Here is a 17,244-nt window from a genome sequence, read left to right as displayed (position 1 = left end):
TCCTGTGCTGCTTCAGACATGTTTCTGTACATTCATGTACATGTTTTATGAACAATTATTATATATATATAGATATGACCTCAAAATTCTTATAACAATTCCCCATTTGGGGCTATAATTTTTCTTAAAAATTGTTGCCCCACAAAAGAATAACCAGATGTGTTGTTTTAGTACTTTGGGAGAAGCATTTCTCAAAAATGGTCTACGTATTTCATTTAACAGGATGGTCCACCAATATTGACTGGAAAGTGCAGTTTGTTTGTTTACCCTTTTGTGTGTTCTTCAGGTGTCAAAAGCTAGCTCTCCTCTGGTTGCACACCTCCATCGTGGCACAACAGCAACAATCCCTGGTGAATCCCCTTAGGGCTTTCATATTGACCATGTCGCCTGGCACCCCCCATAGCTGCCACAGGTTTGGACATGTCATGAGAGAGATGCCTTTGCCTTGGGCTTCCTATGGGCCTTTATTATAGGCTCTGGCCTTGCACTGTAGGGAGTTGCCCAGTTGCTCTTAAAGGAAGAAAGCTACTTGCACCTTGGATACACTTGCCCAATTAGAACTGAAGCCAAATTAAAATTTATACAGCCCCATAAAACATGTCCAAATTAGTCAAATTTAACTCTAAAAGGGATCATTCCTGTTAAATCAAGACATAAATACCTTCATTTATCTGGTGTTTCATGGATCTTGGGGCTTATTCTTGGTAAAATGATTTAAACAATCTAAAATTGTGTAAGAAGGCTGGCACACTGCAGAGTGCCAGGTGGGACAAGAAAATGTGGTCATAATTTGATCTAATCTAAATACTGAACTATGCAATATCCTGATCCTTTAAAAGGCATACAATGCATGGCAATAATACAAAAAAAAACATTGGGACACTATACATTAAACATTAAAAAACAACTAAACACAAAATTGGTTCACCCCCCCCTCCTTGTGGAAATAACATACTGTCAGACATAGTTCAATGTTTCTGTCGAATATCACACAACATAAAACATAATCATATATCAGTTGTATGTCTTGAGGCCATCATGATCTTGAGACAATTCCGGCTGCTTTTAAATCCTAGGGCACAGAGTCTTGAGGTCAAGGAGAGAGAATGTCCTTGCAATTCACTTTCCCCCTTTGTCCCAAAGTCATTTGACACATTTCAGTATTCCTATATAACACAGAATGCACAAAACCTTCAAATTATTAATTATACGCCATTTGTATATCTTGAGGCAATCAGGTGAACTTGAGATAATTCTTGCTGCTTTTGCATGTATCTCCAACAAGGGGGTTTTCTTGTCTGCCTTCGAGTCACTGGGAGGAAGTTAACAGTACTTCTATAACAGCACTTCTAAACCTTGCTGAAACGTTATAGCTTTCTAGGTCCTCCTTCTTAGGTTGTGATCAAAGAGATAAAATGTCAATTTGGTTTCCTGTAAAACATCCTTTTGAAAATAGGCCTGCAGGGGGTTGGGGCCTGAAGATATAATTAGTTAAAAAATAATAATAATAAATAGTCGAGAAAGGGGAGAATATTCTAGAAATTTCTTCTTGGGAAGCTGCAAATAATATAAGATCATAGTTAGGCATTTTATTCATTTAAATATTATTATTATCATTCATATTTAATTACTGCTGTTATTGTCTGCTCAGTCTGTTTAATTTACTTCACCTAGTTTGGCTGTGGAGGAAACAAAGGACAAAAATTTTGTTAATTATGACACAATCGATAAGTTATTAACATTTTCCTTATGTGGTTCTGAATTCTCTTTGAGGTTCACGTATCTTGTTTGAAAGGGATTATTATTATTATTATTTACAGGAAAGAATGACTTAGATGCTACATTTGTATGTACAGAAAGAAAAAGTAGAAATACCAAAAAAGATACAAAAATAAAATAATAAAATTTAGATTACCACTCACACAACAATTTTTCAAATGAAATTGGACGTATCAGATTTTTTTTAAAAAAATTATCATTAAATAATACAAAGACATTATAAATTGGAGAGGAACCTTAAAGATCTGAAGGTGAAATATCCAATTAAGATGGAAAAATGGTAAAATAACGGAAAAAGCTTTGAAATTCATCATAATAAGAAATACTCAGGCAAGACTACCTGACAAAATACAGTCACAAAACAATACCTGGTTATTGTTAGAATAATTTCATAGACATAATGGAAAAACTGATTTAATAAATGGAAGCAGATTATTTATAAGCTAAAGAGAAGAGGCAAAGCCAAAGAGAAATGAAATTACTGTTTGTATCTCCTCACTCCTCACTTTTTTTTTTTTTTTGCTGTGGAAGAAAAGAATTGGCAAAACACTCAAACATTGCTACATTAGAAAAGGGAGGGTTATATTAACATAGGGTAATGCTTCGGGGTGAAATGCAAATGAGAGATAAGTATCCATCCTGAGTACCTGCTAGGAAAGAAATGGAGCCTTTTGTTTGCATAGTCTGTCAACTGGTAGACAGCAATTTTCTATGAATTTCCAAGTGTGGAGGGGGCTTGTTTAGGTGGCGTGTCCCCCCCCCCCCATTGGGAGATAATTTTGCATTAAGGTTCTGAAAGAATTTCTCCACACCCTGAATCTCAGTATTCTGCTGGAAAGGGAAAATTATTTCATGTGAAAATCAGTCAGGAAATGTTCCTAAAATGTACAGAGTTTTGCATGTTGAACTGGAATTGGCAGCTTCTAAACAGTTGATGGTTCTCAATGGTTCTTTATCTATTTATTTTTACATAAGGAAATTTAAATTTAAGTTTCATGTGCAAAGCATAACCTTGAACCTCTTAATTAATTTATAAACTACTCAAGAGACAGACTTATAGTAGTACTCTGCTATTTATACCTGTGGAAAGAATCTGGCATGTTAAGATTTTTGGAACTTGGCAACCACTTAACCTTGATGGACCAGTAACACACATGAGGTTGTTTTCCCTCAGTGGTTCAAAGCTTTACATTAAGAAATTTGAATAATATTTCATGAGCAGATTATAACCTTTTCGCCCCTTAGTTAAAACCTCCTTTTTCTCCTCTATTTTCCTCTTCAAGCTGACATAGCCTCTGTGCATGTACAGAGTTCATGATTCGGCAGTCTATTGTACCATTTTTTTTTTAAAGTGCTGTACCTCTTGACAAAATTACCATCTGAATAAAGGAAGGGAAGGGGAAAGAGTAGATTTTAAAATAGGGTTAGATTTTACACAGAAACCCAGCAATTTACACTTCCACCAAACCAGCAACAAAAGTGGTGAAATTAAATTCTTTGGTCAGTTTAAATCCATTTCTTTAGCTTTTGTGTCCTGAGATATTTCTGACACCTCTTATTTCCTGTTCCTTGCTGCTTAGGAAGCAGGCTTATAAATCTTAAACTTTAAATATATAAAACTTCAATATCCAGGCAACCCAATATTTTCACCAGAAAGCTGCAAGAAAAGTTTGGTCAAATTAAACTCCTTAATGAAGTCATGGCACTAATTAGCCATGTTTACTGTACTATATAAACATCTCATACCCCAGGCAAAATAAATCTTGATTTGCCCCCTTTATCTACAGGGTTCGGGGTGAATTCGTAATTGCAAATGTTTTCGTTTGTTTGTTTGTTTTTAATTAATTTATTACAGCCATGGCAGACTAAATTCTCTGCCCCCTTATCTATGGGTGATATGGTCATAGAGCCAGAATTCATAAAATCCTTTGCATTCTCATTGATTTTCAGCCTTACCAATTTCAGACAAAATTTTCTGGCCCTTTATTTACAGGGATGGTCAAGGCTCATTCTGCTTGATTATGAATTTGTATGTGCTTGAACTGTTGGCTGGAGTTTTGCAGTTAAAAAAAAATGGCTGACACTATGGTGGTAAAAATAACACCAGACATTCATTTTCAATGCATGATATACCATCTCTACCTCTTTCTGAATGGCACCTCAAACTCTTCATGCCAAACTTTAAAAATCTATCTTTCCATCCTTCTCCACCAAAGAGTAATGCTTGACTGAATTCAGGCCATTTCACTATACCACCAGGGTTTAAACTCACTTTTCAGTGCTTACAAACACATTTTCTCTCCCTCCTTTTTGCAAGTTTGGAAAGGGTTGGAAGGGATCTTGAGTAATCTAGTCCACCCCTTCTGAAATATGGGGATCTCAACACTATCACTGCCCTTAGGATACACATACATTTGAGTACAGACGCCTGACTGGGAGGGAAACACAGGTTATGCCCTATCACGGAAGCACACGTGTGTACTAAGGGAAAAATAAGGAAGGGGAAGATTAAAAGTACCAACATTATATAGAAGCCTTTAGCAAACCTTAAGATTGGATAAACAGTTTAAGAGGGAATTTACTTCCTTACTAAAACCATTCTGTCCATTTGAATCAAGGTTAAAGTGACTCAGATAGACATTTGCTGGCTATGGAGCCTCTACTTTTAATAACATTTCCCTAGAAGGAACACCATATTCCATAGTCACATGGTGAAACATTACATACAGAGCACATGGCTCCCTTGTGACACAGACCTTAAATATTGTGAGTTCACAAACAAACATTTTCAAGATTACAATCTCCCTTTTCCCTTCCCGCTCCCCCTTTCTGTACAGAAAGGGGTAGGTATGCACATACACCCCTCTTTTACTCTCTAGAGAAAGATTGGGAAATGTTCAAGACTTTCATATGTGCTTAGACTTTAAACCTTAATAGAGAAAGTGATAAAAACTTATATAATCACTCCATAAAAACAACAAGGACACTCTTGTTCCAACTCTGAAAACCAATAATCTTTCCTTGCCAGAAAGCAGAGCTGGGCTGAATTTCAACCCATCACCACATCAGACACATTGCCTTTCACATAGCTCTAAAATGGGGGTTAGAAGGGACCCTGAGGTCATTTAGTCTAACCCTCTAAGATACAGGATTCACAAGATTTGAATGAAAATACCAACTTTATACAGAACCCTTTAGCAGATGAGTTTTTTCCTTAAGAGACTGATATTAGGAGCCCAACAATAACCCTTCTGTCCAACACAATTGAAGTTAAAACTAGACTCAGATAGACAATTCCTCTAGTCACTTGGAGGAAGACTCCCTTTTAGAGCCTCTCTCAATAACAAACATTTGCACACCTCATGAAGTGAACATTTTCAAGTTTCAAAATATTTTCAAAGCATTGAGCCAGCATTTTCAAACTTACTACTCTTTATTTTCCTTCATCCTGCCCCCCCCTCTTTTTTTTTTTTTGGAGAGGAAAAAAATGGCCTTCTACAGCCTCTTTAAAACAAACCTTTACACACTACCTCCACTCTTTTAAAGATTTGCCATGTTTTGGGGTTGATCAAGCCCTTACATAAGATTATTTAAGCAAGCTTGCCTTAATTTTTATATTATTTTAAACTATGCATGCTTTAAAAAAGGCAGTCTGTGGGTGTCATGGCCAAATTTTACACAAACCCTTAATTTCCTAAACCTGGATTATATCTCTCATTTACTTTAAGGGGAACAATGAACTATAGCAGACACAAGGATCAGACGCACATACACTTCACAGACAACACAGACAACATGTAACATGCAAACATATATAATTTTATACCATAACATACTTTGTAGGATTCCTCACAAAACTTTTCTCATTCAGAGTTCACCAGGGTTAATTTTAAAGCGGAGATTCACTGTATGTTAAAGGAACCTCCTGGTAGCCATTTCCCCTCATCTGGGTGGTCCATAGTAAATCGGACCCAATGTTTTTTTCTTACAAAGTTTTTGCAATTGGTTCCCTTCAAGCTTGTCCGCCCCGGGGATTTCGTGCCAATTTAAGAGAACGAATTGGAGTGGACTTTCATCCTCAAAGTCCTTACCGGAGCCAAGCCTCAGTTGTGCTTTGCCTCGGTTGGGAGTCTGGGAAAGGAATTCCTTAGAGTGGGTTGCACCCATTTTACTTAAGCCTTTTTATACTGCAGTTCGGGTCCCCGACCCTGTTCCTGGACACTCTTAACTTCCCGAGTCTATGACTCACCCCCACGTCCTAGTGGTGTTCCTGCCTGCCGTTCGCGTGCACTAACTACTAGGCGGCCTGGTGCAGCTAAAACCCTATTGGAACCCTCCCACTGGTCATCAATTGCCTGAGGGTTCCACAGCAACTTCCCTGCCTCTTACACACTAGACTCATATCCTACTGAACGCTTGCCTACGCAATGTCAGGTCGGAACTGAGGAATACAGAGTAGTAGGAAAGGAACGGGCGCACTTGCAATCTCTGGTCATGGGTCATTCCCGACACGAGTCGCCATGGCAGGGGGGCGTCTTCACCCGAAGATTAAGAGCAGAGGAATAGGAAACAGAGCTGGGATAGCCAGATTCCCAGATTGGTAGAAAAGCGACAGTTTGCTCAGACTTCTGCTCAGTTTGGCAGAAGGGAGCTGGGACAGTCTTTCTGAGCTCTGCGTTTAACGTAAAGACTGTTGCCCTGGACCTCAGTTCTACCTTGTAACTGTGCCTGGCAGCCTTGCTGCAACTAAGGTCCAAAGAGGAGAGTAGAAAAGGATAGTCCAAGTGGAGAAATAGATTTTTAGTTGCTGTGGTTCTTAGCTCACCCAAGGTGTCCCCTTTTAATACTCACGACCGATCCTTTCAGTCGAATCCCATTGTCTCCAGCTTCCAACTGGTTCCTGAAAAAAAACAGCCTTGTCCCTTTAAACGTTGCTTCGTCCTGGGGGTCCCGCTTGGACTCTCAATTACTACCAAGTGCCTCGGGTCCTGAGGTTGGTTTACCCCCCTGCAAAAGAGGCAAGGGCGCGCTGGGCTCCCCTTCCTCAGTCAACCCGGAGCTCAAGGCAAAACTGGGTCCCCGAAGTGGTCGCCAAATTGTTGTAAAATTTAAGCTGGTTCCTATGAACCCAGAGAAATGGATCTTGACCCAGGGAGAGCTCAAGGATCCAGGCAAGCAGACAAATTTAAGCGTCTCCTGCCCACCAAATAACAGAGACCAAACCAGGACGTACGAAGCAAGGCACTTTTATTTTTGCTGTTGCAACAGGGTCCTTCCTCTCACACAGGAGAACAAGGAAGGAACCCCAAACAAAGATGTCTTGTCCTTAAAAAGAGATTTGAAATTGGTTTCAGCCCACCCCCCAGAAGCATCATCCATATGTCACAGAAGGGGTGTAGCCCAAGACCCCCCTCCCTAGATTCATCATAGGTACATCATGAAAGGGGAGGTCTGGTGGCAGTAATCTGAGCAGTCTGGACCCTGCCCCCTGCCCCCCAAAACCTAATCAACAAAATTGAGAGATATTTACATTTCCCTGTTTCCCAGCCAAGTTAATCACACCCTTTTGTCTGGCAGTCAGGTATCAGGATGCCAGGGATTATCACTTTAATTCCTGAGACAATGAGAAGGTTCCCCCCACCCCACTTCTTCCTTGCAGAGGAACACCTGGTCAGAGAGAGTCAAAATGGTGTCAGTCAGGCCTGTTTTCCTGTGCTGCTTCAGACATGTTTCTGTACATTCATGTACATGTTTTATGAACAATTATTATATATATATAGATATGACCTCAAAATTCTTATAACAAAGCTAATTTATGGAACAGGAATGGCCTGAACCTCAGAAATCTGGAGGAGCATCTGCTAAGCTCTTTTTCTCAGAATGTTCTCAACCTGCAGGGAAGAATTTGTAAGGCCTTAAGAGGTACTGCCTCCGGGGAATCCAAACCCATAGCTTTACTTGCAGAAATATTGAGAATCAATAACTACAGAGTTGGAAAGGGATCCAATGCAACTATCCAGATCAACCCACCAAGCCTTCCAGGATATAGTAAAAGCAGGCTTTCTCAAACTCGGCTCTCCAGATGTTTTGAGATTACAATTCCCATCATCCCTGGCCACTGGGCCTGCTAGCTAGGGATCATGGGAGTTGTAGGCCAAAAACATCTGGAGGACCGAGTTTGAGGAAGCCTGATTAAAAGCAACTAGGCAGGAGGCCCCTGCTCCTATAATTTGCTCAAATTGCCTCTTGCTGCCTTCTGCTACCACCTAGAGGCTGGTTAAGAAATAATGAGCCAGTTCTGATGGCAACTACCATAGTGCCTGCTTAAAGGTGGGTCAACGAGTTCTAGTGTAATGAGAATCAATAATGACAGCTATTTATGCTGTTGCTGCAATCAGCTGAATGCAACCATATTCACTTCCATGCATTAAAATCTTCTGAGGAGGGTTTCCACCCCACCCTACCTCCACAAGGGACCCCACTAGCAAAGGCAGGCCATGGGTTGATCCTAGCAATTTCAGTTGTTAGCTAGGATGCTTACTGGCTTAATATGTACTCCCACATACAAGTGTCATAATGTCAGGAAACTCTTGTGTATTAGATAGAGGTAAGAAAAGGATAGCTACAGAATATTGGGGTGTGGTGATTGCTGCTCAGAGTCAGAGCTCCAGTGAATTGATGCTAGTCCACAGAAACTAGCAGTCCAAGAAGCAGGTGTTGTATTTGCTGTTACACCAAAAACAGAGCTGTGCTATCCCTAAACAAGAGGTGATTTGAAAAGTTGGGGACTACAGCTGGTAGCAGGCGGAGCCAAGACCAAAAGATGGTGGAGTTTGCATTGTATAGCTCCTCCTCTCTCTGTGCCACCTCATGCGTTCTCTTTGTTGTTGTTGTTTAGTCGTTTAGTCGTGTCCGACTCTTCGTGACCCCATGGACCATAGCACGCCAGGCACTCCTGTCTTGCACTGCCTCCCGCAGTTTGGTCAAACTCATGTTGGTAGCTTCAAGAACACTGTCCAACCATCTCGTCCTCTGTCGTCCCCTTCTCCTAGTGCCCTCAATCTTTCCCAACATCAGGGTCTTTTCCAAGGATTCTTCTCTTCTCATGAGGTGGCCAAAGTATTGGAGCCTCAGCTTCACGATCTGTCCTTCCAGGGAGCACTCAGGGCTGATTTCCTTAAGAATGGATAGGTTTGATCTTCTTGCAGTCCATGGGACTCTCAAGAGTCTCCTCCAGCACCATAATTCAAAAGCATCAATTCTTCGGCGATCAGCCTTCTTTATGGTCCATGCGTTCTCTTACATTTCCCTTACTCTCTCACACACAGCCAAAGGATATGCTTCTCAGAGGGGCATCTGGAGAGCAAAAAGTGGGCCTACAGTATCCAGAGAACAAGGGTACATGTGAAATTTACTCAAGGCATTGTTTTTACTTCTTAGAACAAAATTCATATTCCGCTTGAATTGTAGTAAAACCTCTGCAATCGGTTTTTGGGCTTTAAACCCTGCAATAGGATGTACTTTTCCTGCGCAACAGTTGCCTAAAGGACCCCCTGAAAGCATTGTTAAAAATGGGAGTTGTATCCAACTAAGTTTTACTCAAGAGTAGACACATTGAAATGAATGGGCCCAAGTTAGTCATTTTATTGGGTCTACTTTGAGTAGGTCTACCACTGGATACAAAGTAGGGTGTTAAAGTACAGCACTTTGCCAATTCATATAATTTTGTAAAACTGCAGTTCAGGGCATCCTGATCAAAGCAAAAGTCTGAAAATTAAGCCTTTTATATTTCTTGCCTGAAACCTGTGACATAATGGCCATTTCATAATATCAGAGTAATTACAAGCAGTAGGAGACAGTGGGCACAGAAAACTGAATCCCAGTGTATTTTAACTAAAACCATCTGAGGGAACTTGGTATTATTTCTAAAGGAGGTGGAGAAGTCTTCAGTCTTGTTACCCAAGAATTAGATCTTCAGAAAGTTTGAGGGATTTCTCTTTGGAGGCCACATTCTGCACATAAAATGGTTCCTGAACTAAATTTTGAGTTTAAATTTAACAGTTGGCCCCCAATAGTAATGTTATGAGACATTATTCATCAGTGGATTTGGCTTTTCAGGATATGGGCCTGATTTGCTTTCTGCCTATGTTTTATGTTTCTGTGTTTATAAGGACGATTGTACAACGTCCTCCAAGTATTTCGCCCAAACCAATCTTTATTTCCTATCACAGCACCATTAAGACACCCACATCGCACTCATTTCCTACTAAGAGGGAAAAGTACAAGACACCCCCCTGAAAAATTCTGAAGTCTCTAATGTGGGCTTTTAACAGAAGTCTGGAATGGCTTTTAACAAATACCCCAAACTCTGAGTTTTCTGACTTCTTTGTACATGAAAGAATGACCTTGGTGCTTCATCGGGGTGGCATTTTACATTCAGCAGCTGAGACACAACCACAGTTTACCGTTCCCATGGCAATGGCTAGACTGTGACATACTTGCAGAGCAATGAGGTCATAAACGCCATGCTGGAATACAGCCAGAACACCAGTTGCTTGCTCCTTAATGCAAACTTCTGGCCGGGGCTTGCAAGACCAATTTTTTTTCCCCTGACGAGTGCCCTTTATTGAAGGCTGTGCTCGTCGGTTAATATGGTTTAATGCCTACTCATGGCGACCCTCTGCAACGCTCTCGAAGCTGTAAGGCGAGATTTAAGGCGAACCGACAGAGAAATAAAGAAGCGCTTAAGGCTTATGGACATGAGTTGCTGCCCTAAATCCTGCGAAGTCCAGGCAACCTGCCTCTGTGATATAAGTCTCCACCCACACTGTTGCTGTCTTCTCCACCCTTACCCGCACTGCCTGTGTGACATACTATGCTGTCGTCCCTGTAGACCGCCTTGCCTCTCGCCTTTGGAGCGTAAAGCTATCAGGGCTAAGATAGAAGCTGAGCAAGAACTGGCCAGGTAAACGGGTTTCTCCAGTTTGTCGCTTGCGTAATTATTTAACAGTTGCTGTTAAGGTGTTAAAAGGAGCAGGGTGGAAGCAATGGGGAGTGCATTTATTCTTATGGATCTAGTTCTGTAATTCGACTGCTGCAGCAATAGATGTCCTACAAAAGAGGGGAAAGGAAGCACATTTGCAGTTTCCAGGTCTCTCTTAAACTGGGTCCTTCTGCGTGCTGTTATTTTATTGCTTCTTTGTTAAATTTGTATACTACCCTATACCCATAGATCTCAGGGCGGTTCGGAGCATAAAGTTCTTTAGGAGGTCACCAACTTGGATGGAGCCAAGCCCTGCCACCCTCTCCCACCACCACCACCGCCTTTTTAAGATTCAGAATACAAAGAAGAAGACGAGATGAACTGCTTCTTGACACAGTGGCATAGTTAAAGCTGTGGCATTTGCTCCCACGAGATGCAGCGATGGCCACCAATTTGGGTGGCTTTAAAAGAGGATTGGACAAATTCACGGGGGATAAGGATATCCGTGGCTACCAGTCATGATGGCTATGCTCTGACTCTGCCCTCGGAGGCTGAATGTCAGTTGTTGGAAAACACAGGAGGGGAGAGGTGCTCCCACACTTGGATTCTGCTTGTGGGTTTCCCATTGGCAACTGGTTGGCCATTGTGAGAACAGAATGCTGGACTAGATAGGTCATTGGCCTGATCAAGCAAGCTCCTCTTATGTTCTTTGAAGTGCGTTATGCACCGTATGTACTTTTAAAGCCTGTATTTCAGGCTATTCATTGTCTTGGGGGCCCAATCTCCTGGGATAAAATCCTAAAAAAAAAAAGAGCTCAACAACTTCAATCCTTCATGGGGTTGTGCTCTGAGGGAACGTTGGCTGAATACAACTCAATCTTTTTATTTGCCTCAGGCACACTCCTCCAGCAGAGTGTCTGAACTCTACCCTGCGACTGGCTTATCCGCACCAGGGATGAGCAATGGCTACATGAGGTTGCAGAGTGCTTCTAGGTGGGCATTCACTGGGGGATCTGGGGATCTCACGCATGCACTTCCTTTGCAGTGTCCGCACAACGTAGTTGGCATCAAAATGCCAGCGGGGTATTCCCCCTCCCCCATTTAATCTGGATTTACCCATTTATCAGAAAATCCCATAAGTTTCTCGTTTGTTTGTTTTTAAAATGTTGGCAATGACCAATTGCAATACAGTACTAAGCCCCTGGCAGGAAGCACATGTGAATAAGTAGAAAAACAGAGCCTGCTGCATCAGGTCAAAGGCCTACCTAAGTCAGCAATCCTCTTCACACACAGTGGCCAACCAGATGCCCACAGCCAGGATCTGGGTGCAACAACATTGTCTCCACCTGTGATTCCTAGTACTGTAACTGGTATTCAGAGGCATGATGCCTCCAACAATGGGGGCAGAACATAGCCAGCCATCAAGATAGTATAGCAATGATCCAGGGCAGAAGTGCTTGCCTCCCCCACACCCCAGAGATCCTTCCTGCACTCCTGATTTGATGCTGCAGAACCCAAATAGGATAACAGGAAAACGTTGTGTTGGGAAGCTTCACTGGCATGATTTTTTGTAAGGAAACAGCCTACTTTCTCATATGCAATATTAGACAATAATTAGACCCTTGTGGCAAAAATGACCTATTCTCTTATATTCTCCAGATAATTTGTGGATTCTCATCTTCAACATGACAGATTTCCATCGCACACATGCCGTACTTATCAGCAGAAATATGCAAACTTTTACAATCGTACAAACATAATAATCACACAAACAAAATTCAATGCAACTCTTAGGACTCAAAAAAACAGTGCTTTGAATGTGTTTTAAACATGCAACACCAGGTGGCACTAGAGAGCAAAAAGATTTTCTTTGCCATTTTCCATAGCGTTTCCTCCCCTTTTTGTTATAACAATTTAATTTCTGACTTTTTAATAGCATTTTTTCCTGTGTGTAGCTGGTTGGCCCCTTTGGGAACAGAAAGCTAGACTAGGTGGCCTTTGGGGTCTGATCCAGCGGGCCTTGTTACTATCACAACAGCCAAACAATGAATAAAACATATCAAGAGGCACACAACAAGGTTGATCAATTTCCACATAAATCTTAACAAGCTCTAAAAATAACAATTGCAGAAAATTAATATCAATAACAGCAACAAGAAACCCCAACAAAAAAATCACTAAACAATCCCCCAGTCCAATAATCCATTCAGCAGCCTCCACTTTTGTAGTTGGAGTCAGTCAAGGCCCTGCCCTCCCAAGCTAGATGGGAAAAGCCAGCAAGGCAGGGAGGGAGCAGGTCTTCCAGGACTCATAGCCAAGATGGTCTCTGGCTGTATATAATCTGAGACTCATATAAGCACCACACAGGAAACCAAAGTTTTACAGCCAGTGCTTAGACAGATAACAGAATTGAGTGCGGCCAAAATACATTCCCCTCAAATAAATTCAAGGAATGGCCCTACCTCACAGGGTTGATGTGAGGATAAAATAGGAAATTCCTTTTATGTTGTTATGAGATTCTTGACAGAAGGGTGCACTACAAATATGTAATTACCTGGCCTGCCATTGTGTCATTTATCATCAAGCATGTTCACGTTTCAGCAAATCTGAAAGTGGCGTTTAGATTTCTATTGTAAGTGGAATAAAAGAGCCATGTTCAAGTTTCCTTTTGTGTGCTTGTATACCACTTTTAGTCACCAGGTAACTTCAGAAAAGTTCCCATAATAAATAAATCCATGGGCAATATCCAGCAAAATATCCAGACTTCTGACTGTGCAATGGAACTTTCTCTCCCTGTATGCACCCACTAAACCCATTCTGGGAGTTTCTCTAACCTTCCAGAGCAGATTTCAGGAGGGGCTAAGGTTGCACAGAGAGAGGAGAGGAGAGGGAGGGGAAGTTATTTTGTGTCCTTGCACTTAGTAGTGGAACTACTTAATTGGATCCTGCCCCATATCATTAAAGATCACACAACGCAATTAAAACACCTAGCAATAAAATATAGCTCATATGGTAGAGCATGAGACTCTTAAATCAAGTTCGTGGTTTCAAGCCCCACATATTCCTGCATTGCAGGGGGTTGGACTAGATGACACTTGTAGTCCCTTCTATAATTAAAGATAACCCCAAGCTCAAAAACAGTCTAACCATAGCCTGTGACAGCTAGAGAGAGAAAGTATGTTTGCAGCAGGTGATGGAAAATCTGTGTAGTGCCTGCTCTTGACTCCACGAAGAGGGAGTTCTACAGAGAAGGCTCTACTCCAGGTCCCTTCACAGTAAGATATGTTCATTGGTGGATCCACAAGCAGGGCCTTCCCTGCTGATCTCAAGGGCGAGGGAGGGGACAATGATAAGTGCTGCTCCATCAAATCAAATACCCAGGATCCTATGTCACTCAAGAGCAGGGTTGGGCAAATCTGCCAGCTTCTATTTCCCCCCAATCTTGCGTTCGAATCACTTTGTGATTATTATTTTTTTAAGGTTATTGTGAAAACTTATCATCATTTTAGTGTGAATTTCTCCTAATGAACACATTTTTGCATTTTTTTGTTTTATTTTCACAAATACGTGCATTTCAATGCACCCTTTACCCTAGTATCTTAATTTTTTGTACACATGACTGGAGAGCGGCACTGCAAAATTTGGAAAAGTGTGAATTTTGAAGGATGGCTTTGCTTCAGCACATTTCCAGCTGTGTATTCCTTTTCTACAGAGCCACATTTCTTTATGTGTCTTCCTTTTAACTATCCCTAGATTGCAAGCTTTTTAGTATGTGTATAAAATGTCCTGCACTAGATGGTGTTTATATATTTATCTCAGATATATAGGCTAATTGCCAAATGGCACCTTCAAACCTTAGTTGCAGTCACCACAATGAAATGTCTAGGCTCCTCTTTTTTGTTACTATTTTTCATTTCATTTCCATACCACTTTATATATATATATATATATATATTAAAAAATCTGAAAGCAGTTTACTACATTAAAAAATTCAATAAAACAATCCAGAATAAAACAAATGCAAGCTTCAAGGAAAATATTTCTGATCCTTCTCTAAGAGACATTTTGCTTTCCCCAAATTTATTTGCCTCCTTAATTTATATAGCTGTCCCATAGCAGAAGTACGTCTAGGAAGCCAGTGTGGTATAGTGGTTAGAGTGTCGGACTAGGACTTGGGAGATCAGGGTTCAAATCCCCACTCAGTCATGAAGCTCACTGGGTGACCTTGGGCCTGTCACGGCATCTTCACCTACCTCACAGGGTTGTTGTTGTTGTTGTAGGGATTAACTATGTACTCCTTGGAGAAAAAGCTGGGATCTAAATGCAAAAAAATCAGCTCTTCATCTTACTTGATTAAGAAAGCTGGAGGGGCCAGCCAGATGGAGATGTCAGTCGCCAACTTGGCATCCAGAGATCTCCACATGGTCGCAATTGGACCTGCAGCAGTTGCAAAACGCGCCTGGCGCCTGGTTTCTAACACTGAACAAACCCCTACACACACAAACGCACACACACAAACGCACACACACACACACACAGAGAGAGAGAGAGAGAGAGAAAAGGCCACTGGCAAATGATTAGAGTCTAATGTTGCAGCAAACATCACAGAATTGCCCCTGTTCAGTTCTACCAACACAAAGATATAGATGAGTTCAACCCTGTGGCATTTCCAATGAACTGGTACAAGTTGATTATTGCAACCATTTGGTTTCCCCTGCCACATAATGTGAATCCACCGACACAGTGTACGGTACCGTCAAATCATGCCTATTTATCAACAGATTTAGCCACCGCTGCTCATCCTGTGTGCGGGATTCCAGCCGCTTGAAGCAGCTTGACTCGTTCTGCTTTCCTATTTTATTATCATAACCATTACTACTGCTGCTGTTGCTATTCTTTTGCAGAATTCGAAGAAGGATTACTAAGATGATGGCAGCATGTAGCCGCCCAAAACTGCTGGCTTTAATGGACGTTAAGGGTTTCGACCCGGAAGACATTACAGTGAAGGTATGTGATGGGAAAGTTAAAGTCTCGGCTGAGCACGAGGAAGAATTTAAGACTTGCAGAGGGAAGGAGTACAACTACTCAACCGTCACCAAGGAGATCTGCTTGCCACCAGGGGTGTGTGAGAACGAAGTCACTTATACCATAGGACCCTGCAGTCTCGTGAGGATAGAGTCCCCAGGCTGTATCCCCGAATGCCTGCTTAGCCTGCTTTGAAGAAGACACTGGATGATCAGCTCTGGCAGCTGTTCAGCATCTGGATGCGACCTCAGTGGATCCTCAGGGGAATGGCTGTGTTTGGTTTCTTTTTTCTTTCTCTTTTTTAATATCGCCCTTTAAACGTGTTGCTGTCCATGCGAACCTTCTTCCAACAACGACAATGCTGAGCACCTGCTGGTTTGGCTGCGTTTGTTTTTATTTTCAAGTTGTGCTTTTAAAGGACATCTTCATAGCTGGTAGCTGCCACAGGAGGGGGAATAGGCAGAATAGACACAGGCCTATGGGCCTTTTAGGGGGCCCACGACAATGGATCAAAATAATACTGATTTGATCTTGAAAGAAAATTGCAATCAAGCTTTCTTAATTCAATGTGAGCCCCCCGCCACCGCCACCACCAAGATTTTGATTGCCTAGTGGCCTCTGCAGGGTTTAACCCAGCACTGGGGAATGCCATTCCTGTTTTATTTTTAACTGCGGAGCTGAAAATTATGGGGAGGGACTCTCGCTTGGTAGTAGAGCACATGATTTGGGGATCAGGTAGCAAGGGACGGGGGAAGACGCTGTGCTTGAGATCCCTGGAAAGCAGCAGTGAGTACAGTTCAGAGCTCGATGGACCAAATAGGCTGACCTGGCAAGAGACAGGTTACTCTGCCGCTGAGCTCTTAAACTTGCCGTTTGTACCGCAGTAAAAACAGAACAGGCCCCATTCCACTTGGAGGGTTTTTTAACAATCCAGCTGCGTATAAATGTCATTAAATAAATACATCTATTTATTAGATTTATATACCGCACTTCAGCATAAGATCTCAGGGCAGTTCGCAAAATAAAAGAAAACAGCAAAGCAAGAACTCCCCTTTCCCACAGAATATTAGAATATTAATCAGCCGAAGGCCTGGTTGAAGAGGAGCATTTTCACCAGGCTCCTAAAAATATATAATGAAGGCACCAGGTGAACCTCCCTGGGGAGAGCATTCCGCAAATGGGGAGCCACTACAGAGAAGGCCCAGTCTTCTGTTGCCACCCTCCAGACTTCACATGGAGGAGGCACTCAAAGAAGGGCATCAGATGATGAACGCAGAGTCTGGGATGGTTTATAATAATAAATTGGAACTGGTAGGGCAGTAGCCGGAGATCAACAGTAACATACCCTCCAACATTACTCTGACGAAAATTGGGATACGCGTCTTTTGGTGCCTTGGTCTTGTGTGAATCAGCAGCACAAACGCCAGTGTATGCTCATCCCTGGGACATTCTGGGTT

The 17,244-nt window shown here is 41.9% G+C and overlaps 1 protein-coding gene across 1 annotated transcript; it reads left to right on the top strand.

The window, feature by feature from the left end:
- The first annotated feature begins 10,373 nt into the window (after nt 1–10,373).
- On the top strand, nt 10,374–16,275 carry ODF1 (outer dense fiber of sperm tails 1). The gene is made up of 2 exons (XM_035126224.2): nt 10,374–10,744; nt 15,667–16,275. The coding sequence occupies exons 1-2, from the start codon at nt 10,449–10,451 to the stop codon at nt 15,980–15,982; spliced, it is 612 nt and encodes a 203-aa protein (XP_034982115.1). The 5' UTR covers nt 10,374–10,448; the 3' UTR covers nt 15,983–16,275.
- Nucleotides 16,276–17,244: the final 969 nt, after the last annotated feature.

The sequence above is a fragment of the Zootoca vivipara genome, chromosome 8 (assembly GCF_963506605.1).
Source record: "Zootoca vivipara chromosome 8, rZooViv1.1, whole genome shotgun sequence".
NCBI classification, from domain to species: domain Eukaryota; kingdom Metazoa; phylum Chordata; class Lepidosauria; order Squamata; family Lacertidae; genus Zootoca; species Zootoca vivipara.
The sequence above is the reverse complement of the archived record's forward strand: the minus strand, read 5'-3'. Positions and strand labels throughout refer to the sequence as shown.